Source organism: Eulemur rufifrons, chromosome 16, assembly GCF_041146395.1.
Source record: "Eulemur rufifrons isolate Redbay chromosome 16, OSU_ERuf_1, whole genome shotgun sequence".
Taxonomy (NCBI): domain Eukaryota; kingdom Metazoa; phylum Chordata; class Mammalia; order Primates; family Lemuridae; genus Eulemur; species Eulemur rufifrons.
In genome coordinates this window covers 62,477,339-62,497,357 of record NC_090998.1, presented here as the reverse complement: position 1 = coordinate 62,497,357, position 20,019 = coordinate 62,477,339, and the positions used below count along the sequence as shown (strand labels likewise).

The window sequence follows — 20,019 nt, the reverse complement described above, 5'->3', positions numbered from 1 at the left end:
ATTATAATTAATTTAAAATACGTATTTAAAACCACTATCAAAATGGAAGTACTTTGTCCTACATGTATATTTTCTCTTTTCAAAATCCCTAATGGTAATATGGAGCCATAGCAATTAGCAAGGTTTTCAAAATATTGCTTACTTGATCTTTATCTCATGTTTCAATTTCTTATTTTGCTTGTATTTCATAATTAACATAATTATTCAAACTGCATTTTAAAAATAAATATATATCTGTATTGGAGTTCAATATTCAAACATTTTTCCTCAAAGGGATGTTCAGTCCAAAAAGTTTGGATTTCTCTGGTCTAGAGCAACATCTTCCTAAAAACATTAATGTTTCATAACATGGTATTATAAGCTTGGAATCAAAAAGGTTTGAGAGAGTCCCAGTCATTTAAGTTTGGGAAAAGCTGCCCACAAAGGCTCTGTCTTTGTAATTGTCAATGCACATTAGCATAAAGGCTCTAAGAAATTCTATCTTTCTTATACTTATTTTAGCAGAGAACCCCATTTTCTCATGCCTTTAACAACTTCAATGTTGCTTGTATTTTCTTGGCTGTAACTTGGAAAATACTCTTACAGCAGATCTCTGTATTTACTGCAAGAAAATCTCTATTTGTGTAGCACACAAACTCCAATCCATAGCTACAGATAGGAACATCTTGTATATCATAATTAGACAAGGGTTTGAATTTTGGCTCTGACACTTTTTAGTAATATTACCTTGAAATATCATTCAACTTCTTGAAACATCTGCTTCCCTATTTGTAAAGGAGAGCCAATAATACCTAGTCTATTGATTGATTTATTGGCCTTGCTTTACAAGTAAAGGATTAAATCAAGATTAAATAAGATAACACATGTAAAGGATCTAGTATAGCACTTGGAAACCACTAGACAGTCAGTTGAGAGTTTTTCATCTCATTACCATTATACTGTGTGATTTTTTTAAAAATTAAAAACATATATTTTATACATATTTTTTGTCTACAAATCAAAACAACAAATGGAAAACTCTCAGTTATTTAGTTGATAACATGCTACGTAATTATTATTAGTACTGATATGCAATAGGGATAAATATGGACAAGTGAAATTCACAGAACCTCATTACAGTCAATATTTTAAACTATTTTCTCAATTATAACTTTTAGTATGTTTACAAAAGGAATTGATTTGAATTCATTTTCAAGCTCCCGAGTTGCTGCTAAATGATAAAGACAAATAAATGTTATAAATTATTTTTGACATGCCTATCAGTATAAACAAGTTAATATGGGCAGTCAGTAACAGTGCTGAAGGGTGACTATGGCATGTGGGCTTTAGTTCTTTCATGACATCTACCAGTTGCTTTCCCCAAATATTACAAAATAGGAGGAGACAGGGCCCTCTAGGCAAATACAGCTTCAAGCCCATGTCCAACCAGACTGCTTACCACCAAAATTGCCCATGTAGAAATTCTAGAGCTAACATCGAGTGAGTACAGGCTTAGATATCTTACCAGATTCTGTACCATGCACATTCTTTCACTTCTCAGTTCAGCTACTAGTCCATATATATCAACAAAATCATGGTCATTTATATGTTGTGTTAAGTGGTCCAGAGCAATAAAGACTCCAGTTCTTCCGACTCCAGCACTGCAGAAAGAGTGAAATTACATGAAAATGATTCAGCAAAGGGTTATTCATGTTGATGGCGATGAAGATAATGAGCTATGATAGCTCATTATCTTACAGTTTCTTTTCTTATTTGGAGGTAGATTTTCTTTGGAGCCTTTTTGGATTTTTATTGTTATCAATAATGTTTAACAGGGCAAGATGATTATCATTAATATGCTATCAAATATTTCGAGTTTTTCTTTTTTTAACCAGTTGAACTTACTCTCTTATTTCATGATATTTTAGGGGTTCTTGTTGGAGAAGTATAGAGAAGATTTTGAAAAATCATTAAAAATTCTTAACATCAGAAACTTTGAATGAAACTTTGATTTAGTAGAAATGCTAAATATTAAAAATCTCAAATATTTAGCCCATATAGCATTTCCTCTGCATCACGATGAAAAATGGTCTCTCAAGTGACCTTTTTAATTTTTTCTCTAGAATTGTTTTTACCTCCTATAGATAATAAAACTGACAAACTATTTTCTTTTAAGTAATTACTTTAAAACTCAAGGTTAGGCATGGGCTCTATAGAAACTATTAACTGATAAACCTCACAAGATTGATTCAGAAATTCCTATGAGAAAGGTAAGATCCCTAGGTATTTAACTGGTTAAATAGGAAGTCAATCTGAAAAAAATATTTGAAAGGCCATCTAGTCTTATAAATGTTACTTTCATCCACATGAAACTGTTATTTGTATAGGTAAGAAACAGTCAAATATCAGCAATTTCCTATGATTTGACCTTAGAAATTATGGGCCTTAAAACATAAAACTGATTATGGTAATATGTATACACATAAGTCCAGAGTTATTAGTCATTTAATCATTTAACATATTTTGAGTGCCAAACACTGTTCTAGGCATCTGGGGTACAGCGGTGAACAAAACAATGTCCCTGCACTTATGGAGCTTATATTTTAGAGGACAATGGTACATGAATAAGCAGGCAAACAATGTGCCCAGTGGTACTAAGTGCCATGAAAAGAGATGACTCAAGTTAAGGAGTTAGAGGGTGATAGGGTAGGACAGGGTCAACAAAAAGCTTGTCTGATAATGTACTATTTGAAAAGAATCTTGCATAAGGTTAGGCAGCATACCATATGGATATTTGGGAGAGCACCATAGGGGCCAGAGGAAGTAAAATGAGAACAAATCTAAGTGAGAGCATGTTCTGTGTGTTCAAAGAAGACTGAGGAGACCAGGGAGGTGGGAGTGCAGTGGGGAGATGAGAGGTGGCCAGGGATCAGGGTATTTGCTGGAATGAGACATGACACAGGGAGTCAAGGATGACTCCAGGGCTTCTGGCCCAAGCAGAAGGGACTTGTGGTTTAACAAGATAGGAAAAAATAAGGAGGAGGGTGATTGTTTGGAGATTGCATCAAGTGTTCTGTTTGAGACACATCAAATTTTCAGAATTCTTTAGTCATTCGGACTGTCACGTTGAATTGGAAGCTAAAGGTAGAAGTTTAAGGTCAAGGTGACAAGCTGGGGTTGGAAATAAATATTTAGTAGATAGTTTTAAAGTAATATATAAAGATGATCATTGATGTGAACATACTTTTTTCTTATCTCTTATCTATTAAATCACAATTTTTTTGTGATTTTTTTTTGTACTCTTTTTGAGGCTTAAAAAGGAGAAAATACTTTTTTCAAGGCTTTAATGCCAGTGGTTGTGTATATGTAAGATATGGAGAAGCTGAAGGCAGCTACTGTCCATTAAAGGTTTTAGTTATCAATGACGCCAGCATAAAAGCAATCCCTGACTTTAGAAGCAGATTGTTATACTATTTACTATATACTATTATGTTAAAATTTTTCTCTATATGGAAACATTTTAAGTTGGATGGGTAAAAGTGAAACTTTTACTTTTTGTTCTACATGATTTATAAATCTAAACATTGTTCAGATATTTTGTGATGAGTGTTTATATATTACTCTTATAATTTAAAAATCCAGAAATTATAGAAATTATACAGAAAATATATAATTATTTAATATATGTTGAGATTTTTCTCTCTAAATAAAGTTTAAAATTGAATAAATTTATCTTTTCTTACATACAGTATTTAACCATATTAATTATAGTATACTACTGTTAGAAAAAAATTATTAAAAGATATTGTTACTTTTTAAAAATGTTTTTATTGTGGTAGAAGATAAATAACATAGAATTTGCCATTTTTTACCATTTTTAAGTATAAAATTCAGTGGCATTAAGCACATTCTCAATGTTGTGCAAACATCAGCACTATCCATCTGCAGAACTTTTTCATAATTCCAAATAGAAGCTCTGTACCGATTAAATAACTCTACATCTCCCCCTTTGTTAGTAGCCACAATTCTACTTTCTGTAGCTATGAATTTACCTGTTGTGGGTATGTCATGTTCTACATTTTCCTCTAATCTCCAAATTCCAATTGTGAAAGAGATTCAGGTCAAGATTGATTTAGAGGTATCATGTTAAAAAGCAAATCATACTAATGTGTCTAGAAATGCTAAATGCTAAATATCTGAAAGCTGCAAGCTGGAACAATTCTATATTAAAATTCTATAAAAAAATCAATGGTATCATAATAATAAAAAGCCTAATGGGTTTAAAGACCATTTCTAGTGTTTAATAGAAGGTTGTAAAAATATCGCTTTCTTACCTGCAGTGAACAATCATAGGTGTGGTGTCATGTGCTCTGCTTGCTCGAACTAACTTCACAAAGTGAATTAGAGGAGCACTGTTTTCAGGAACCCCGTGCTCAGGCCAAGCTGTAAAGTTACACTGTCGAACAGTCATGCAATCCCCGTGCTAGAAAAAGGGACAGATTAATGAATGATAAAATTATTTAAGTACCACAATGAAGGCTGAAGACAATTGATATCACACTTTTTAAAGGTGATCTTTCAAAAACAGCTCTTTACCAAACTGAACAAAGTCTGTTTTCATTATTTCCTATAAGAGAGATCTTTTATTGTTACAACAAAGAGAACTACCTTTCAATATGAATGGAAGCAATAAGAAAGCTTGGAAATAGATGTTAATATATAGTATTAATATCCCAATGTAGTATAACATTTTGTAACACTTGGATTAATAGATTCTGAAATAATTTTTACCCCTAAGTTAAACACATTCACAAATTATTTAAAACATAGATATTGAGGGTCCTATATGTCAGAAAGTGTAAAGATCTTTGTATCATCTTCTGTGTATACAGCCATTTATAGACCAATAAAGTAGGTACTGCACTATCTCTTCTGTATTCATTCTGAATTAAAAAGCAAATCAAATTGTTAACACTCAAATGGAGATGAGTGATTTAAAAAATTGCTCAAGTCAAACATTACAGTTTCTTCATTAAATAAATGAACCTAGTGATCTAATTGTTTTTCCTCATTTTTCTGCTCATGTTTAATGCTAATTTGTTGATATACACTTTAATCATGTGATATTAGAATTAAACACAATGGCAGATATCAAATGAAAATTCTGTTTAGAAAACAATAGAAAAAGCATTATTGAATATATAGGTGTCCTTGAAAGAGACAGTTCTAGAAGTTAATTTTACTTTATACATCTAGATCATTCATATTTTATGTCATGTTCCCTCACCCCGTTTTTTTTACCCTTTCAATTTTCAGATCCCTGATGGTCCAATCTATTTGAACATCTTCCATTAGCTTTGTAATCACTATATCTCCAAAGACAGTAACTGGCTTGTTGTCCTCTGGCCAATACTGATGGCATCTGATCTGCATTCAGAGAAAATCACCAGTCATAAGAGTCATTGCTATATTGATTCATATCACAGTTATTGCTAGTAAGTTAAAATAGCTTTATAGATGTCCAAGTTATTGATGACTTACAGTACTGCCTGAAATATTCACACATATGTTAACACAACTGTAAAATAACATTTCATGAAAAGATTTTTTAAAGACTTACCCGCCCTTTTTCAAAACACTGGGTTAGCATTACTAATGTTTTTGCTCTGGTTTCCCACACCATTCTCCAAAAATCTCCAACTGTTCCTGGTAGCGGACCTTGTGTAGCAATAAATTCATTTGGACATAAATAGCCCTAGAAGGATAAAATCACAGACACTTCATCACTAGCTACATAGATACAGTGCTTTATTTTTCAATCAATACCTGAAAAATATACTAGTTATAAAATGATATAATATTTTAAAATATTACATATTTTAAAATTCTAGAGAATCTTAAAAAATTTCCAATGTCTGATTTTAATCTCACGAAATGATATAGTATACAACTAATTGTTCTTAGAATTTATATCTAATTTTTGAATAAAACATTAAAACTACATAATAGTAACAATAATATTGAACCTTAATCAAGGTCTCACAAAGTCTGAGTCTTTTTGGCAGGCAACATGCTAAGCATCTTATATTTAATATTTCAGCTAATTATTCCTTATAAAAACCTTGTGAATGAATACAAATAGCATCTTTATTTCATAGATGAAGATATTGAAGACTAGAAAGAAAGTAGTAATTTGCCGAAGTTCACCATTGGCAGTCTGAGCAGCTCTCTTACCCACATCACTATGTTTCTGTCATGGGTTTTGCAGATATTTTCATACTGTTCCACCAAGAAATTACTTATCTACTTACACCATGGCATTAGTATTTTACTCTCTAGAGCTCTGAACCAAGAAAAATGTGGCAGTAATATGAAAGTTCATTTTGCTAATGCAATATACTCATAGGACCTGAGATCTGTCTCCACTCTTATTATGACATCTTTGTGCATACTATCAAATTGTTCTGAAACTTGGTCCATTCACCTGGAACATCAGCATACCCCTTGAGTTTATATAATTGATAACAGCATTTGTAGATTTTTCTTTATTTTTTTAGAGGTGGGTCTCCCTCTGTTGCCTAGGATAAGGTGCAGTGGCATCATCACAGCTCACTGCAGCCTCAAACTCCTGGCCTCAAGTGATCCTCCCACCTCAGCCTCCCAAAGTGTTAGGATTACAGGCATGAGCTACTGTGCCCAGATTTTAGATTTTTCTTAAAGAAAGGTACTATGTGAATAAAAAAATATTAGTGGAATGACATCTATTTCAAATAGGAAGATACTGTGATGATTGAGTAATTAAAGGTAAAATTTAGTTTTTTACATTGAAACTGTCTCAGTAGTCAGAGAATATAGTAATAAAAAATTAATATACATTTTAAATTTCAAGGGACCATAAAATCAATCTAACAAGTTTTTTTTACTTTAAAGAATAATGAGGTACTTCTGGTGATTTTCTCAAATTACAGTACTAGCAAGCGAGTTGCCGGGATAAAATCTTGAGTCTCTTAAACACCCTATATGCACAGCATTTTTGTTTTCCTAGTCTCAGCTTAAACACCTGAATATATAATTACAGTATAAGAACACTTTGTTGTTAAAAAGTAATATGTGTTCAATGTAGAATGTTTGGAAAATTCAGGAAAATATATAATAGATAGTAGAATTCACCTATAATCTCCCTATCCACAGTGAGGCACCATTAATATTTTGGTTGCTTTCTTCACAAATTTAAAAAGTATGCACATTTCTCCATTCAATTAACATTTGTGAGTGATTGTTGTGTTCCAGGCATTGTTTTAGAAGCTGGGGGATTCATTGCTGACAAAAGACACTAAAATTCCTAACCTCATTTATCTTATGTTCCAGTTAGGGGGGATAGACAGTCTCTATTACTAAGTCTATTAAATAAGCAAATTACATAGAATTTTTAAAAGGGATAAGTTTTATGAGCAAGGGTTTTTAGAAAATAGAGTGTTCAGAAAAGATTCACTGGTGACATGTGAAGAAAGTCTTGAAGAAGGGAGGGAGTGAAGCCTGCAGGACTCTGGGAGAAAAGTGTTCCAGGTAGAAGGAAAGTCAAGTGTAATAGCCTTAAAGGAGACAGGTGTCAAGAATGTTCTAAGAATAGCAGTGGCTGGTGTAGAATAAGTGAGGGAAGAGTACTAGAAGATGGTCAGAAAGAGCAGGGCAGGGAAAATAAGTGGTGCTTTAGGTCCTAATAGGTAATTATAAGACCTTGGTTTTTACTCTGAATGATAAAGAAAGCCATTGGAAGAAAGGTTTTGAACATAGCATATGGTTTAACACTTTCATGTGGGTTTCTATAAGGAGACCAGCCTACAGGGGTTTAAAGGTGAAAGGAGGGAGAATAGTTAGAAGGTTATTGCGACAGTCCAGCCAAGAAATATTGGTAGCTTGGGTGGTAACAATGGGTATGGTAAGAAGAGATTAGATCTGGATATATTTTGAAAGCAGAGCCGACAGAATTTGCTGATAGATTGGATATTGGGTGTGAGAGAAATAGAGGAATCAATAATGACTCCAGAGGAAGGTAGGGAAAACTTCAGAATAAGCACAATTGTTTTTTGCTTTCCTTATTATTTTTAATGGACAGATGATAATTGTACATTTTTATGGGGTACAGTGTGATGTTTTGATACATGTATACAATGTGCAATGATCAAATCAGATTAATTAGCATACCATCACCTCATTTCCTTGTGTTTCGAACAGTCAAAATCTGTTCTTCTAGCTATTTGAAAATATATAATAAATTGTTAATTATAAGTCACCCTACTACAGTGCTTTAGGACACTAGAATTTATTCCTCCTCTCTAGCTGTAATTTTGGATTTGATATCCAACCTCTATCTCTCCATCTCCCTAGCCTTCCCAGCCTCTAGTAACCACTATTCTACTCTCTACTTCTATGAGATAAACTTTTTCAACTTCCACATAAGAATGAGAATATGCTACATGTATCTTTCTGTTCCTGGCCTATCACTTAACATAATGTCCTCCAAGCTCATTCATGTTGATGTAAATGACAAGATTTCTTTCTTTTTTATGGTTGAATAGTATTCCATGTTTGTGATATATACCATATTTTTTTTTATTCATCTGTTAAACACTTAGGTTGATTCCATATCTTGGCTATTATAAATAGTGCTGTAATAAACGTGGTAGTGCAGATATCTCTTCAACATACTGTTTTCCTTTCATTTGGATATATACTCAGTAGAGGGATTGCTGGATCATATGCTAGTTTTACTTTTAGGTTTCAGGAACCTCCATACTGTTCTTCATAGTGGCTGTATCAGTTTACATTCTCATCAACAGTATATAATAATTCCCCTTTCTCTGCATCCTTGCCAGCATTTATTTTTTGTCTTTTTGATAATAACCATTTTAATTGTGGTGAGATGATATCTCATTGTGGTTTTGATCTGCATTTCCCTGCTGATTAGTGGTGTTGATCATTTTTTCATTTACCTCTTGGTTGTTTGTGTGTCTTATTTTGATATATGTCTATTTGGCTCATTTGCCCATTTTTAAATTTAATTATTTGGTTTTTTGCTGTTGAGTACCTTGTATATTCTGGATATTAATCTCTTTTTGGATGACTAATTTGCAAATTATTTTCTCCCATTATGCATGTTGTCTCTTCATTTTGTTGGTTGTTTCCTTTGCTGTGCATACACTTTTTAGCTTGATATGACCTCGTTTGTCTATTTTGCTTTTGTTGCCTATGTTTTTGAGGTCTTAGGATGAATAGATTTGTCGGGAAAAACAGGAATTTACATTGGACATACTAAACTTGAAATCACTACTAGATATTCAAGTGGGAATGCCAAGAAGGCCATTATGTATATGAGTTTAGAGTTCAGGAAGTAATCCAAACTGGAGACATAGATTTGAAAGTAATCACCACATATCTCTTACTTAAAGTCATGAGAATGGATGAGATCATCAAGGAAATGAGTTTGGAAAGAGATGATAAATTCAAGGATTGAACTCTAGATCATTTCAATGCTTAAAGGTCTAGGCACTGAGAGAGAACCAGGAAGACTAAGATGAAAGAGTTAAAGCTGCTGATAGGTTAAATAAAGTGGAGACTGAGACTTGATTTAGTTTTATAAGAAGTTCATTAGTGATCTTGAAAATAGCTAGTTCAATACTGTGCTTGCTTAGCATGAAAGCCTTACTGGAGGGGCCGGAAGAGATAAAAGAATTGTAGGTAGTAAATACAGACAACTCTTCACAGGGCTCTGGTATAAATGGGACACAGAACAATAGGGAAGTAGCTAGAGAGAGCTGTAATATCAAGACCTTTTTAAGATAGAAAAATTACAATATGTTTGTTTGGCTGCTAGATGAGTAAAATTGGTGGTACAGAAGAGAGAATTCCTCCAACCATATTCTTGAGAGGCAAGGGGAGATGTCATTTAGTGTCCAAGTGGAAGGGTTTGCTATTACTAGGGGCTAGGGTAATTTATGTATAGCTACAGGAGAAATACTGAGTATGTGGACACAGATGCAGATGGGTAGGAAATGTTTTGGATGTTCTCTTTTAATCTTTTCCATTTTATCAGTGAAATAATGAACAAGGCCATCAGATGTAGGTGAAAGTGAGGAACAGAGTGCTAGAGGTTAGAGGAGAGAGAAGGAGTGAAATAGTCCAGAAGAAAGGGAGACTGGATGGATTAGGGGGAACATAAGATGAAAAAAAAAAATTTGATTTTAGTGGCCATGAGACATTTTGGCATGGTCATGACCTTTTCTCACGTCCAATAACACAGAAAAAAGTCTACATTTTTTTTTAACCAAGATTGGGCATTTATCAAGAGATTGAGACTAAAAGAGAGAAATTCTAGAATTGAAGATATATACAACAGTGGAAACAAAACAAAGAAGCATGGAATTCAAACTGAGCAAGAAAAATATTGAAGTCTTGAATGGGGTAGAAAAAACTGAAAATATGATGGAATCAAAGGACTGTAGCTCAGAGGAGGGTTGAAGAATGATCAGAGTCCAGTGATCTCTAGAAAGAAAGATTTTGGAGAGATAGTGAGATGTCTGCAGTTAAGATTATGGAGAGGCCACAACTGTTGGTGGTGACAAGGTCTAGGTTGTAAACATGGGAGAAAGTGATGAGGTTGAGTGGAGGGCAAGTAGTTGGAAGAGAGAAGGTCAAGAAAGTGATGGGCAGGGCAATGGATCGGTATTCTATACGGATTTTGACGTGGCCAACAATTATGACAGAAGTAGTGTTGAAAGCGCAGCAGTGATTTTGGAATTAAGTCTTTAAGAAATGAGAGAGAGTGACTTCGGAGATGGTAGTTAACTTCCAAAAAGAGAAATAGTGGGTCCTAAACCTGATGGCATGAATCTAAGCTGGTGATTTTAGGGAGGAAGGAGAGAGACTGATCTGAAAATGGCAATGAGGACTGAGGCAGCTTAGCCTTTATACTGAGTGTATATGGGAGAGAATACAGACCCACTGGTAGGCAATGCCAGAAAGGCAGTTATTCCTCAGGGGAGACCAAATTCCATGTAGAGTAACATAGACTATATATCACATACTATATACTAAATGTTATATTGTATAACATATAAACATATATAAATAATTGGGATTATTCTTTATATTAAATATTATCACTTATTTACAAAAATAACATTATATGATCTCAGTTTTCCAGGACAATAAACATTCTTTATAAATCTTATTTTTAATTTCTTTTTTACTACATATATCAATGTACCATCTGTCATTTAAATATATCTTCATATGGTCACATTTTTTTCCTTGATTCCCATGTAAAGAAGTTAAGATACATTTAAATTTCCCTCCTGTAAAGGCAAATTTATTTTAGGGAAAGGAAAAGCATCAGGTAAAATGTTCACCTAACGATAGCATGTTTAGGAGGCATGTCCATGGTGTTTTGTGAAGATGTCAGTTCTATTTACTATTTCTGCCTCTACCATTGAATATCTGTGTTGCAAACTTTTGACTTTTTCTGAGAAGAAACTTCTTGTATTTTAATTGGAATATATAGTTACCAGTTTTTAAAGCTCTGTGATAATTGGAACAAAGTAGGTATTTCATTCTACATTTCAACTTTCATTATGATCTTTAACCATAGATGGCACTTTTCATTCCAGCTTTTGAATTAGCTCCAAGATTTTTCCATTGGGTTACCATCCAGGAAAGTGTAGAATCTATTGCTATTAATACTAATATCAACAAAAATGAAAATAACATGCATTTATGAAAGTGCTTCCAATGTGTCATACAATGTAATCAGCGGCTTATATGCAATACCTTCTTTAATCTTCACATCTGCCCCCAAGGAAGGTATTATTATTATTAAACTTAACTCAGAAAGTTTAAGGTCATACAGCTACAAATAGGCAGAGAAAGAATTTGAACTCAGGTTCATTTGAACTCTGAAGCATGTATACTTGCCCACTTAAACATAACGCTCCTTTTAATGAACTCACTTAATCAACAATTATCAAGTGCCTACTATATCCCAGGTATTATAGAACTACATGCTAAAAAAGTAATTTAAACACTGCTTGAAAATCAATGTATTTTCTTTTGCTTTATTCTAATATCATCTACCAGTTATTCAATTATATTGAGTGAATTTGTATATGCAGATGGAATTAGTTTTGGAATAGCACAGGTACCTGGAGAAGGCAACACCAGTTCTTTTCTTGTTGCTTTGAGATTTAACTATTCCGAATGTTGGAGTGGGCACACCTAAATTATCTACATACTATCTCAATAATTTTAGCATTAAGTTGAGTGAAGATAAGCGATTTCATTAAATTTGTATAGAAAAAGGTAGTGTGTATGGTTAATGAAAACAATGTACAGGTCTAGAGACTAGAACTCTGGTTTTGGTTTTATTCCATTCTAATAGTGTATATAGTAAAGACCAGACCACTTAAATTAGCTAATCCTTACTTTCCTAAATGTAAATTAGAGATAATAATTATTTTCATGAGTCATTTTAAAGACTATTTGTAAAATAAGATATATGAAATTGCTTTGAAAATTTTAAAATGCTAAATAAAAAGGTTTTTAAAAAAATAAACATGCAGACAATTTTTACATTAAAGTTTATCTATATTATGTAGGCAATAATAACATTTTACGGCCTATCTATGTCCTTAAACAACTTCTCTTTATTTACCCAAATAAGAAAGCAAGTGGGCTTAGCTCTAGGGGAAAAACTATGGAATGTGAAGTTATATTCAATTCAATAAACACTGTCAATTACTTTATTATCCTAAAGAAAATGTGCTGGGCATTGATGGTGATATATTTATATATGTCTATATGTATAGGTTTGTATATGCATATATATGTGTTTATGTAAAAATATATAATTATATCCTATGTTTGTTGATAATTATTCCAAAATTACAATCATATATTTGGTCTTATTGTCAAAGGAGTAAAAGTGAGAGAATCCATATACATATAAATATGTATATATGTATTTATATATGCATCACAAACATATACATATAGACATACAAAAATTAGTATTTATACATATATAGATATATGTATATACAAGAATATATAAATGTACATAAATATATACAAATATAGATATATACACACACATACATATATGTGTATATATATTTTTTCCTCCCCTTACATGATTACAATGCCATGAAGGCAGAGATTCTTCATCATAATATCTCCCAAATTGCCTAGCACATCCTTGTAAATAATATGCACAAGTATGTATGTGTTTATATGTTTCTATATCTGTGTGTTTTGTGGGTCCTCAATGCATATTGAATGACTGATATTCATTCAGATAATGAAGAACAAATCCCTATCCTTAGGTGGCAGTTAGAGAAGAGGAAATATACTTGTTCATCTTCATATAGTACCCAGAACCTTATGCTCTTCCTCACACAGAGAAGGCAACAAATAAACGAGATACAATGTAAGTTAGAATATGGTAAATATGCTAAATATACACAGTATGGAGGGACCAAAGAGGAGAGAACAATTAATTTTAATTGATTGATTTATAAAATGTTTCACCCAGTCATTTGCATTTCACTTTTTCAGAGACTCAATATCCTTTAGTATCATAATCCTTTATCAAAATGGGAACAAATCTGATGTTTCTGATGTTACTACAGCTCATTTGCATCATAGCCTTTAATCCCTAATTGTGTTAAAGGTGTCTCAAGTTAAACTAATTTCAGGCACCACAGGTTGACAGAAGAGATCATTTTGAGGGTTCAGGGTTTTTCTCTTGTCCCTAAAATCAAAATATTTTCACTGTTGACTCTTGAAAATATTTCTAAAGTCATATGTACAGTTAGTGACTGCTTACAGGGCTGTAATATCTCTTCTCTTTCCTACCTCTCTCTTATAGTCCATCCTTCATCAAAATTTTCCAGGCTCATCCTGAGTCCTAGCTCCAGGCGCACCATTCCCAAGAGTGACCAAGAACAGAGGAATATTGGCATAGTAACCTTATTATGGACCCTGGCCTGGAGTTTCTCAATCTTAGAGAACATCCCTGAGACCACCTACTGGTCCTCCTCTTTTCCTTCCCCAGTTTTCTGTTTGATCCTCAGTTATTTCTCTTTCTTCTCTACCTCCCTTTATAGTTCTCTTCCCTTGGTCCCTAGCTTCAAAAGAAATAGGAACCCAGAATCCATTCATAGATAACCTCTGTCTTTTGCTCCTGGGACAAGTTTCACGAACTTTCAGATGAAAGTGCCATTGAACAATACTGGGGAGTAGAGAGAAATTGAGATGTCAGACATTCTTTCTGAGGTAAAGCCGGCCTGAATTTGGAGCTGGAGAAATGAGGACCACCACAGTATCATTGCTATGTCAATTCCCATCTATCCCAGCATCCCAGGCAAAGGAGATTTCCCTGAAAACTAAGAGCAACACAGGACACTGTCCATCTTAATATGGAAATCTGCCTTCATATAAGGTGCTTTCTATCTAAGTCTCCTTACCATACAGCTCAGCAATGGTTATGCATATCATTACATATGAGTCATGGTGACTTTTGGGGTAAGATTTATTATATTATAGCATTACTTATTATAGTAGAATATATATTATATCTTCAGGCTTCCTAGTTTGTTGCTCATACTGCATTATTATTTGCTCACTAGTGTCTGCTGACAACCTATAATATTTAAAGGGAACACTGGGGTTCATGAAAATTATTTTGCTTATGTAGTCTGTGTGGTTCAGCTACCCCTACTAAAATTGTCTTATTTCCTTCTTAATCATATTCATATCCTGTGCTGTCACTCCTGGTGGAACATCAGAGGATATGAGCTGTTGATTCATATCTACTTATTGGTTAATTAAAAATGGTATAAATCAATAGTTCACTGTTACAACCGGTTGCCCCTGTCCTACTCAATGGCATCACAGGGCATCTGATTATTAGGACAGTGATTAAATTTGAGTATCTAAATGCATATCTACATCATTATATAAATCAAAGTAAAACTTCACCATGCTGTAGAGCTTAGCCTACAATGGAAATTAGCAAGCATAAAGTTTCAACAAAATGTTTAGAAAAAAATTATATTTTCAAGGGAATAGACCATTTGATAAATGAATAAAATATCTTATCACAATAGTACATTCTTGGGGTCCTTTAAGTACACATTTAAAGTTCTAACATAGAATAGAAATAGGATGAAATTTAAAGGATACATTAACTTCTCCAAAGCCTCCCTCACTTCCCCTGTTAAGAAGTCTTAAATTCTCCCATTATTCACTCCTTTGACAATAGGACCCAATATGTGATTGTAATTTTGGAGTAATTATAAACCAATATAGGATTTAGAATGAATTCTTTTTTTCACTGCTTCACAGAGGCTTTCAGGGAATGGGACACAGGACAGATATGTTCAATGTTGGCAAAAGGATGGCACATCATATTAGAGAGCCTTAACAGAACTGAAGGGAATGGCAGGCCTGGGTGAGAAGTCCTATGAATAAGAAAATAAGAAGAAACCTCTGGAAATGTGATGCCTCCACTTTTTTTCTTTTTGCTTAAGGTTTTTTTTTTTTTTTTTTTTTTTTGGCTATTCTGGCTCTTTTCTGGTTCCAAATGAAGTATAGAATTATTTTTTCTAGATCTATGAGGATATCAAACTATACTACAAGGCTACAGTAATCAAGACAGCATGATATTGGCACAAAAATAGAGACATAGACCAATGAAACAGAACAGAGAAGTCAGATATAAAACCATCCACATACAGCCAACTGATCTTTGACAAAGCAGAGAACAATATACACTGGGGAAAAGAAGCTCTATTCAATAAATGGTGCTGGGAAAATTGGATAGCCACATGTAGAAGAATGAAATAGGATTCTTATCTCTCACCACTTACAAAAATTAATTCAAGATGGATAAAGGACTTAAATGTAAGTCATGAAACCATAAGAATTCTAGAAGAAAATGTTGGAAAAACACTTCTAGCTATCGGCCTAGGCAAAGAATTTACGAGGAAGACCCCAATGGCAATCACAGCCACAACAAAAATAAATAAATGGGACTTGATTAAATTAAAAAGCTTCTGCACAGCTAAGGATACAATCAACAGAGCAAATAGACAACCTACAGAACGGGAGACAATATTTGCAAGCTATATATGATAAAGGGTTAGTCATAACAATCTACAAAGAACTCAAGCAAATCAGCAAGGAAAAAAACAATCCCATTAAAAAGTGGGCAAAAGACATGAACAAAAACTTTTCAAAAGAAGATAGACATATGGCCAACAAACATATGAAAAAATGCTCAACGTCACTAATCATCAGGGAAATGTAAATTAAAACCACAATGAAATATCACCTTGCCCCAGTTAGTAATCAATAGATGGCTTATTGGCCGGGCGCGGTGGCTCACGCCTGTAATCCTAGCACTCTGGGAGGCCGAGGCGGGTGGATCGCTCAAGGTCAGGAGTTCGAGACCAGCCTGAGCAAGAGCGAGACCCCGTCTCTACTAAAAATAGAAAGAAATTATATGGACAACTAAAATATATATAGAAAAAATTAGCCGGGCATGGTGGCGCGTGCCTGTAGTCCCAGCTACTTGGGAGGCTGAGGCAGTAGGATCGCTTGAGCCCAGGAGTTTGAGGTTGCTGTGAGCTAGACTGACGCCACGGCACTCACTCTAGCCCGGGCAAGAAAGTGAGACTCTGTCTCAAAAAAAAAAAAAAAAAATAGATGGCTTATTTTTAAAAGTGAAAACAATAGATAGGTTTATTTTTAAAAGTCCAAAAACAATAGATGCTGGCATGGAATGCTTATACACTTTTGGTGGGACTGCAAATTAGTACAACCTCTATGTAAAACAGTATAGAGATTCCTCAAAGAACTAAAATTAGACCTACCATTCGATCTGGCAATCCTATTACTGTGTATTTATCCAAAGGAAAAGAAGTCATTGTATCAAAAAGACACCTGCACTTGAATGTTTATTACAGCATAATTCACAACTGCACAGATGTGGAATCAATCCAACTGTCCATCAATTCCTGAGTGGATTAATAAAATGTGGTATATGTATACCATGGAATCCTAGTCAGCCATAAAAAAGGATGAATTAATGTCATTTAAAACAATTTGGATGGAACTGGAGACTATTATCCTAAGTGAAGTATCTAAAGAATGGAAAAACAAACACCACATGTAGTCACAATTAAATTGGAACTAACCAATGAGAACACATGCGCACAGAGGGAAGTAAAACTCAGTGGAAACCAAGCAGGGGGCAGGGGGAAGGAGAAAATGGGCAAAAACCTACCTAACAGGAGCAATGAACACTATCTTGTTGATGGGTACACTTACACCCCTGACTCAAGAATTACAAAAGTGATCCATGTAACCAAAAACATTAGTACTCCCATAATATTTTGAAATAAAAAAAAAAGAAGCCAAATTAAATGACCATAAGGGCACTTCCTACTTTAAGAGTCCATAAATGTGTCAACCAAGTTGGGGTCTTGGGTGCATAAAGGTTTCAATGTATGGTGATAAATATTGATGGAACAAAAGAGCCATGGAGAAGGAGAGAGAGAGAGAAATAATTTAGTCCCATTTAATTTTCAATTTAATTCAGCAAGTGTCTATTATCTATGATGTGCAAGATAGTACATTAAGCATATCACAATTCTCTCCCAGTTGATTCATTTAAGATATGTTTATTGAGTAGCTACAATCGAGTATACATTCTACACGTAGCTGAGGATAGAAGGCATCATCACCCCTTTGAAGGACTGCAAATCTGGAATGGAAGATGTGAATAATAGGTTTTGCATTGTATGAACATGACTGCCCATTTAATTTTTAATTGAAAAAGATGGGGATACTTCATTATGTACAGAGAATATATTAACAAAACATATAGAATAGTGGAACGATCAGGTACTGTAGCCTGAAGTTGAACATCTGCCACATACTAGTGAAATAATTGTTCATAAATCAGTATCTCTATTAGAAGCCTCTGTATCCCCACCTATAAAGTTGAGGTTATTTATAGTGTTGTTATAAATAATTAACTATTAAGATAGATAGAGGTTGTGATGAATTTGTTGTTTTAAATAGCTGGAAAGGTAGTACAATTTCAGTAGTTATGAGACAGGGAACTGGCAGGTATTGCTTTAGGTACTGCCATGGGCACTGCTGCAAGCATTGCCTTAGGCATTGCTTTGGGCATTGCTACAGCATTACCTAACTGAGTCAGGAAGTCTCAAAACAAAGTTTCAAATTACCCTGATCAAAACACACGATGCAGGCAGGGCAAGTTCCAGCTGATTATAACCAAGATGGTGGAGAAATAGAGGGTGTCACTCTGATTCCAGCAAATCACAATCCTTTCCATGAATATTCCTCCCCTTATTTAGCCTATAATTAAGCTGTTGCTTAAATAGAAAGGCAATAGGAACCATAGAATCAGTTCTCTTCTGCAGAGAAAACTTGCCTCTGCTCGATCTGTGGAGTAGACTTTCTATGGTTTCTGAATAAATCTTGCTTTTATTTTATACTGTCAGCTCACTCCTGAATTCTTTCTGGAGTGAAACCAAGGACCCACTTGGACTTCAAGTGGCTCCCAGTGTTGGGAGTCACTTTCCTGTGTCAGTTATATTTTATAAAAATATAAATTATATAAAAATAGTAACTTACAGAAACATAGCTGGCATTAATATAATCCGATCCTGGAATACTAGCATCAGCTATCAGCTTCACTCTGTTATTATTATCTAGAAGAAAATATAAAAAGTCAATGGTAATTGGCTTTTAAAATTATCACAACTTTTTTATTATAAAAGTAATACAAAGGAGTTCATGATAAAACACTCCAACTTAACAGATGGGTGTGAATTTAAAGAAGTTCCTTTTATCCCATATTTCTACTACTCAGAGACAATGACTATTAATATGTTCTTGTATATATTTCCAGAATTTTATATAGACATTCTTAGAAAATTACTTACAAATGGCATGACATACACTGTGTTCTGCAAATTACTTTTTTCATTTAACTATATCTTTCCATACCAGCATAAAAATACCTAGTTCATTATTTTTATAAGGTATTTCGTTGTTCGAATATAGCATACTTACTTTTTTATAATACGATGAGAAATAACATAATTGAATTTTTTGCATATATGTAGCATTATATTTGTAGAATACATTACCAGCAGTAAAATTCCTAAATTATGTATACACATTTAAAATTTTGAAAGATATTTGTAAATTGTTCTCTAATTGTATCACTTCATACTCTGGATAAAAGTATTTGAACAACTCTGTTTTTCCTGCATGTCACAAGTTATTATTAAACAATTTATGTTTTTTTTTTTCCAGCATCTTAAGTGTAAGGTTTTATTGGCAATATTGTTTTGTATTGTCACCATGGTGCCTATAGTTTTTTTTTTTTTTTAATTTCAGCTCATTATGGGGGTACAAAAGTTCAGGTTATATATATTGCCCATGCCTCCCCATTCCCCCAAGTCTGAGCTTCAAGTGTGTCCATTCCCTAGACAGTGCACATCGCACTCATCATGTATGTTCTTTTGATAGATATAAACTGATATCTCATGGTATTTATTTTGATTTCTTCAAATATGAGTGAAATTGAACTTTTTTGCTTATGTTTATAGGCCATTTAAAATGCCTTTTCTATTAATTGCTTATTCATATTTTACCATTTTTCTATTTTTAAAAAATATTTTATGCTAAAACCAAAAGACTACATATAGTCTCTTGTCATATGTATTAAAACTTTCTTCTTAGTTTGTCATTTGTCTTTGACTCTATTGATCAATGCTGCCATACATAAAATTAATATCATTACATAATCTAATTTTTCATTATTTTTCATTATGGCTTCTGGATTATGTATCATTCATCAAAGTTGTTTGTCATACTGAATATTATTATTTTCACAAACTTATTTATAATTTCTTCTTGAACTTTCATGAAATTTTCTAGTTTTGC

The 20,019-nt window shown here is 33.5% G+C and overlaps 1 protein-coding gene across 1 annotated transcript in view; it reads right to left on the bottom strand.

Moving 5' to 3' along the window:
* PTPRQ (protein tyrosine phosphatase receptor type Q) overlaps positions 1 to 20,019 on the bottom strand; it is a 193,900-nt gene that overhangs the window by 5,404 nt on the left and 168,477 nt on the right. The window contains exons 39-43 of the mRNA XM_069489984.1: positions 18,700 to 18,776; positions 5,600 to 5,734; positions 5,281 to 5,406; positions 4,314 to 4,462; positions 1,505 to 1,640 (exon numbers count right to left, since the gene is read on the bottom strand). Coding sequence (XP_069346085.1) covers positions 1,505 to 1,640; positions 4,314 to 4,462; positions 5,281 to 5,406; positions 5,600 to 5,734; positions 18,700 to 18,776 — 623 coding nt within the window. The remainder of the gene's footprint in view (positions 1 to 1,504; positions 1,641 to 4,313; positions 4,463 to 5,280; positions 5,407 to 5,599; positions 5,735 to 18,699; positions 18,777 to 20,019) is intronic.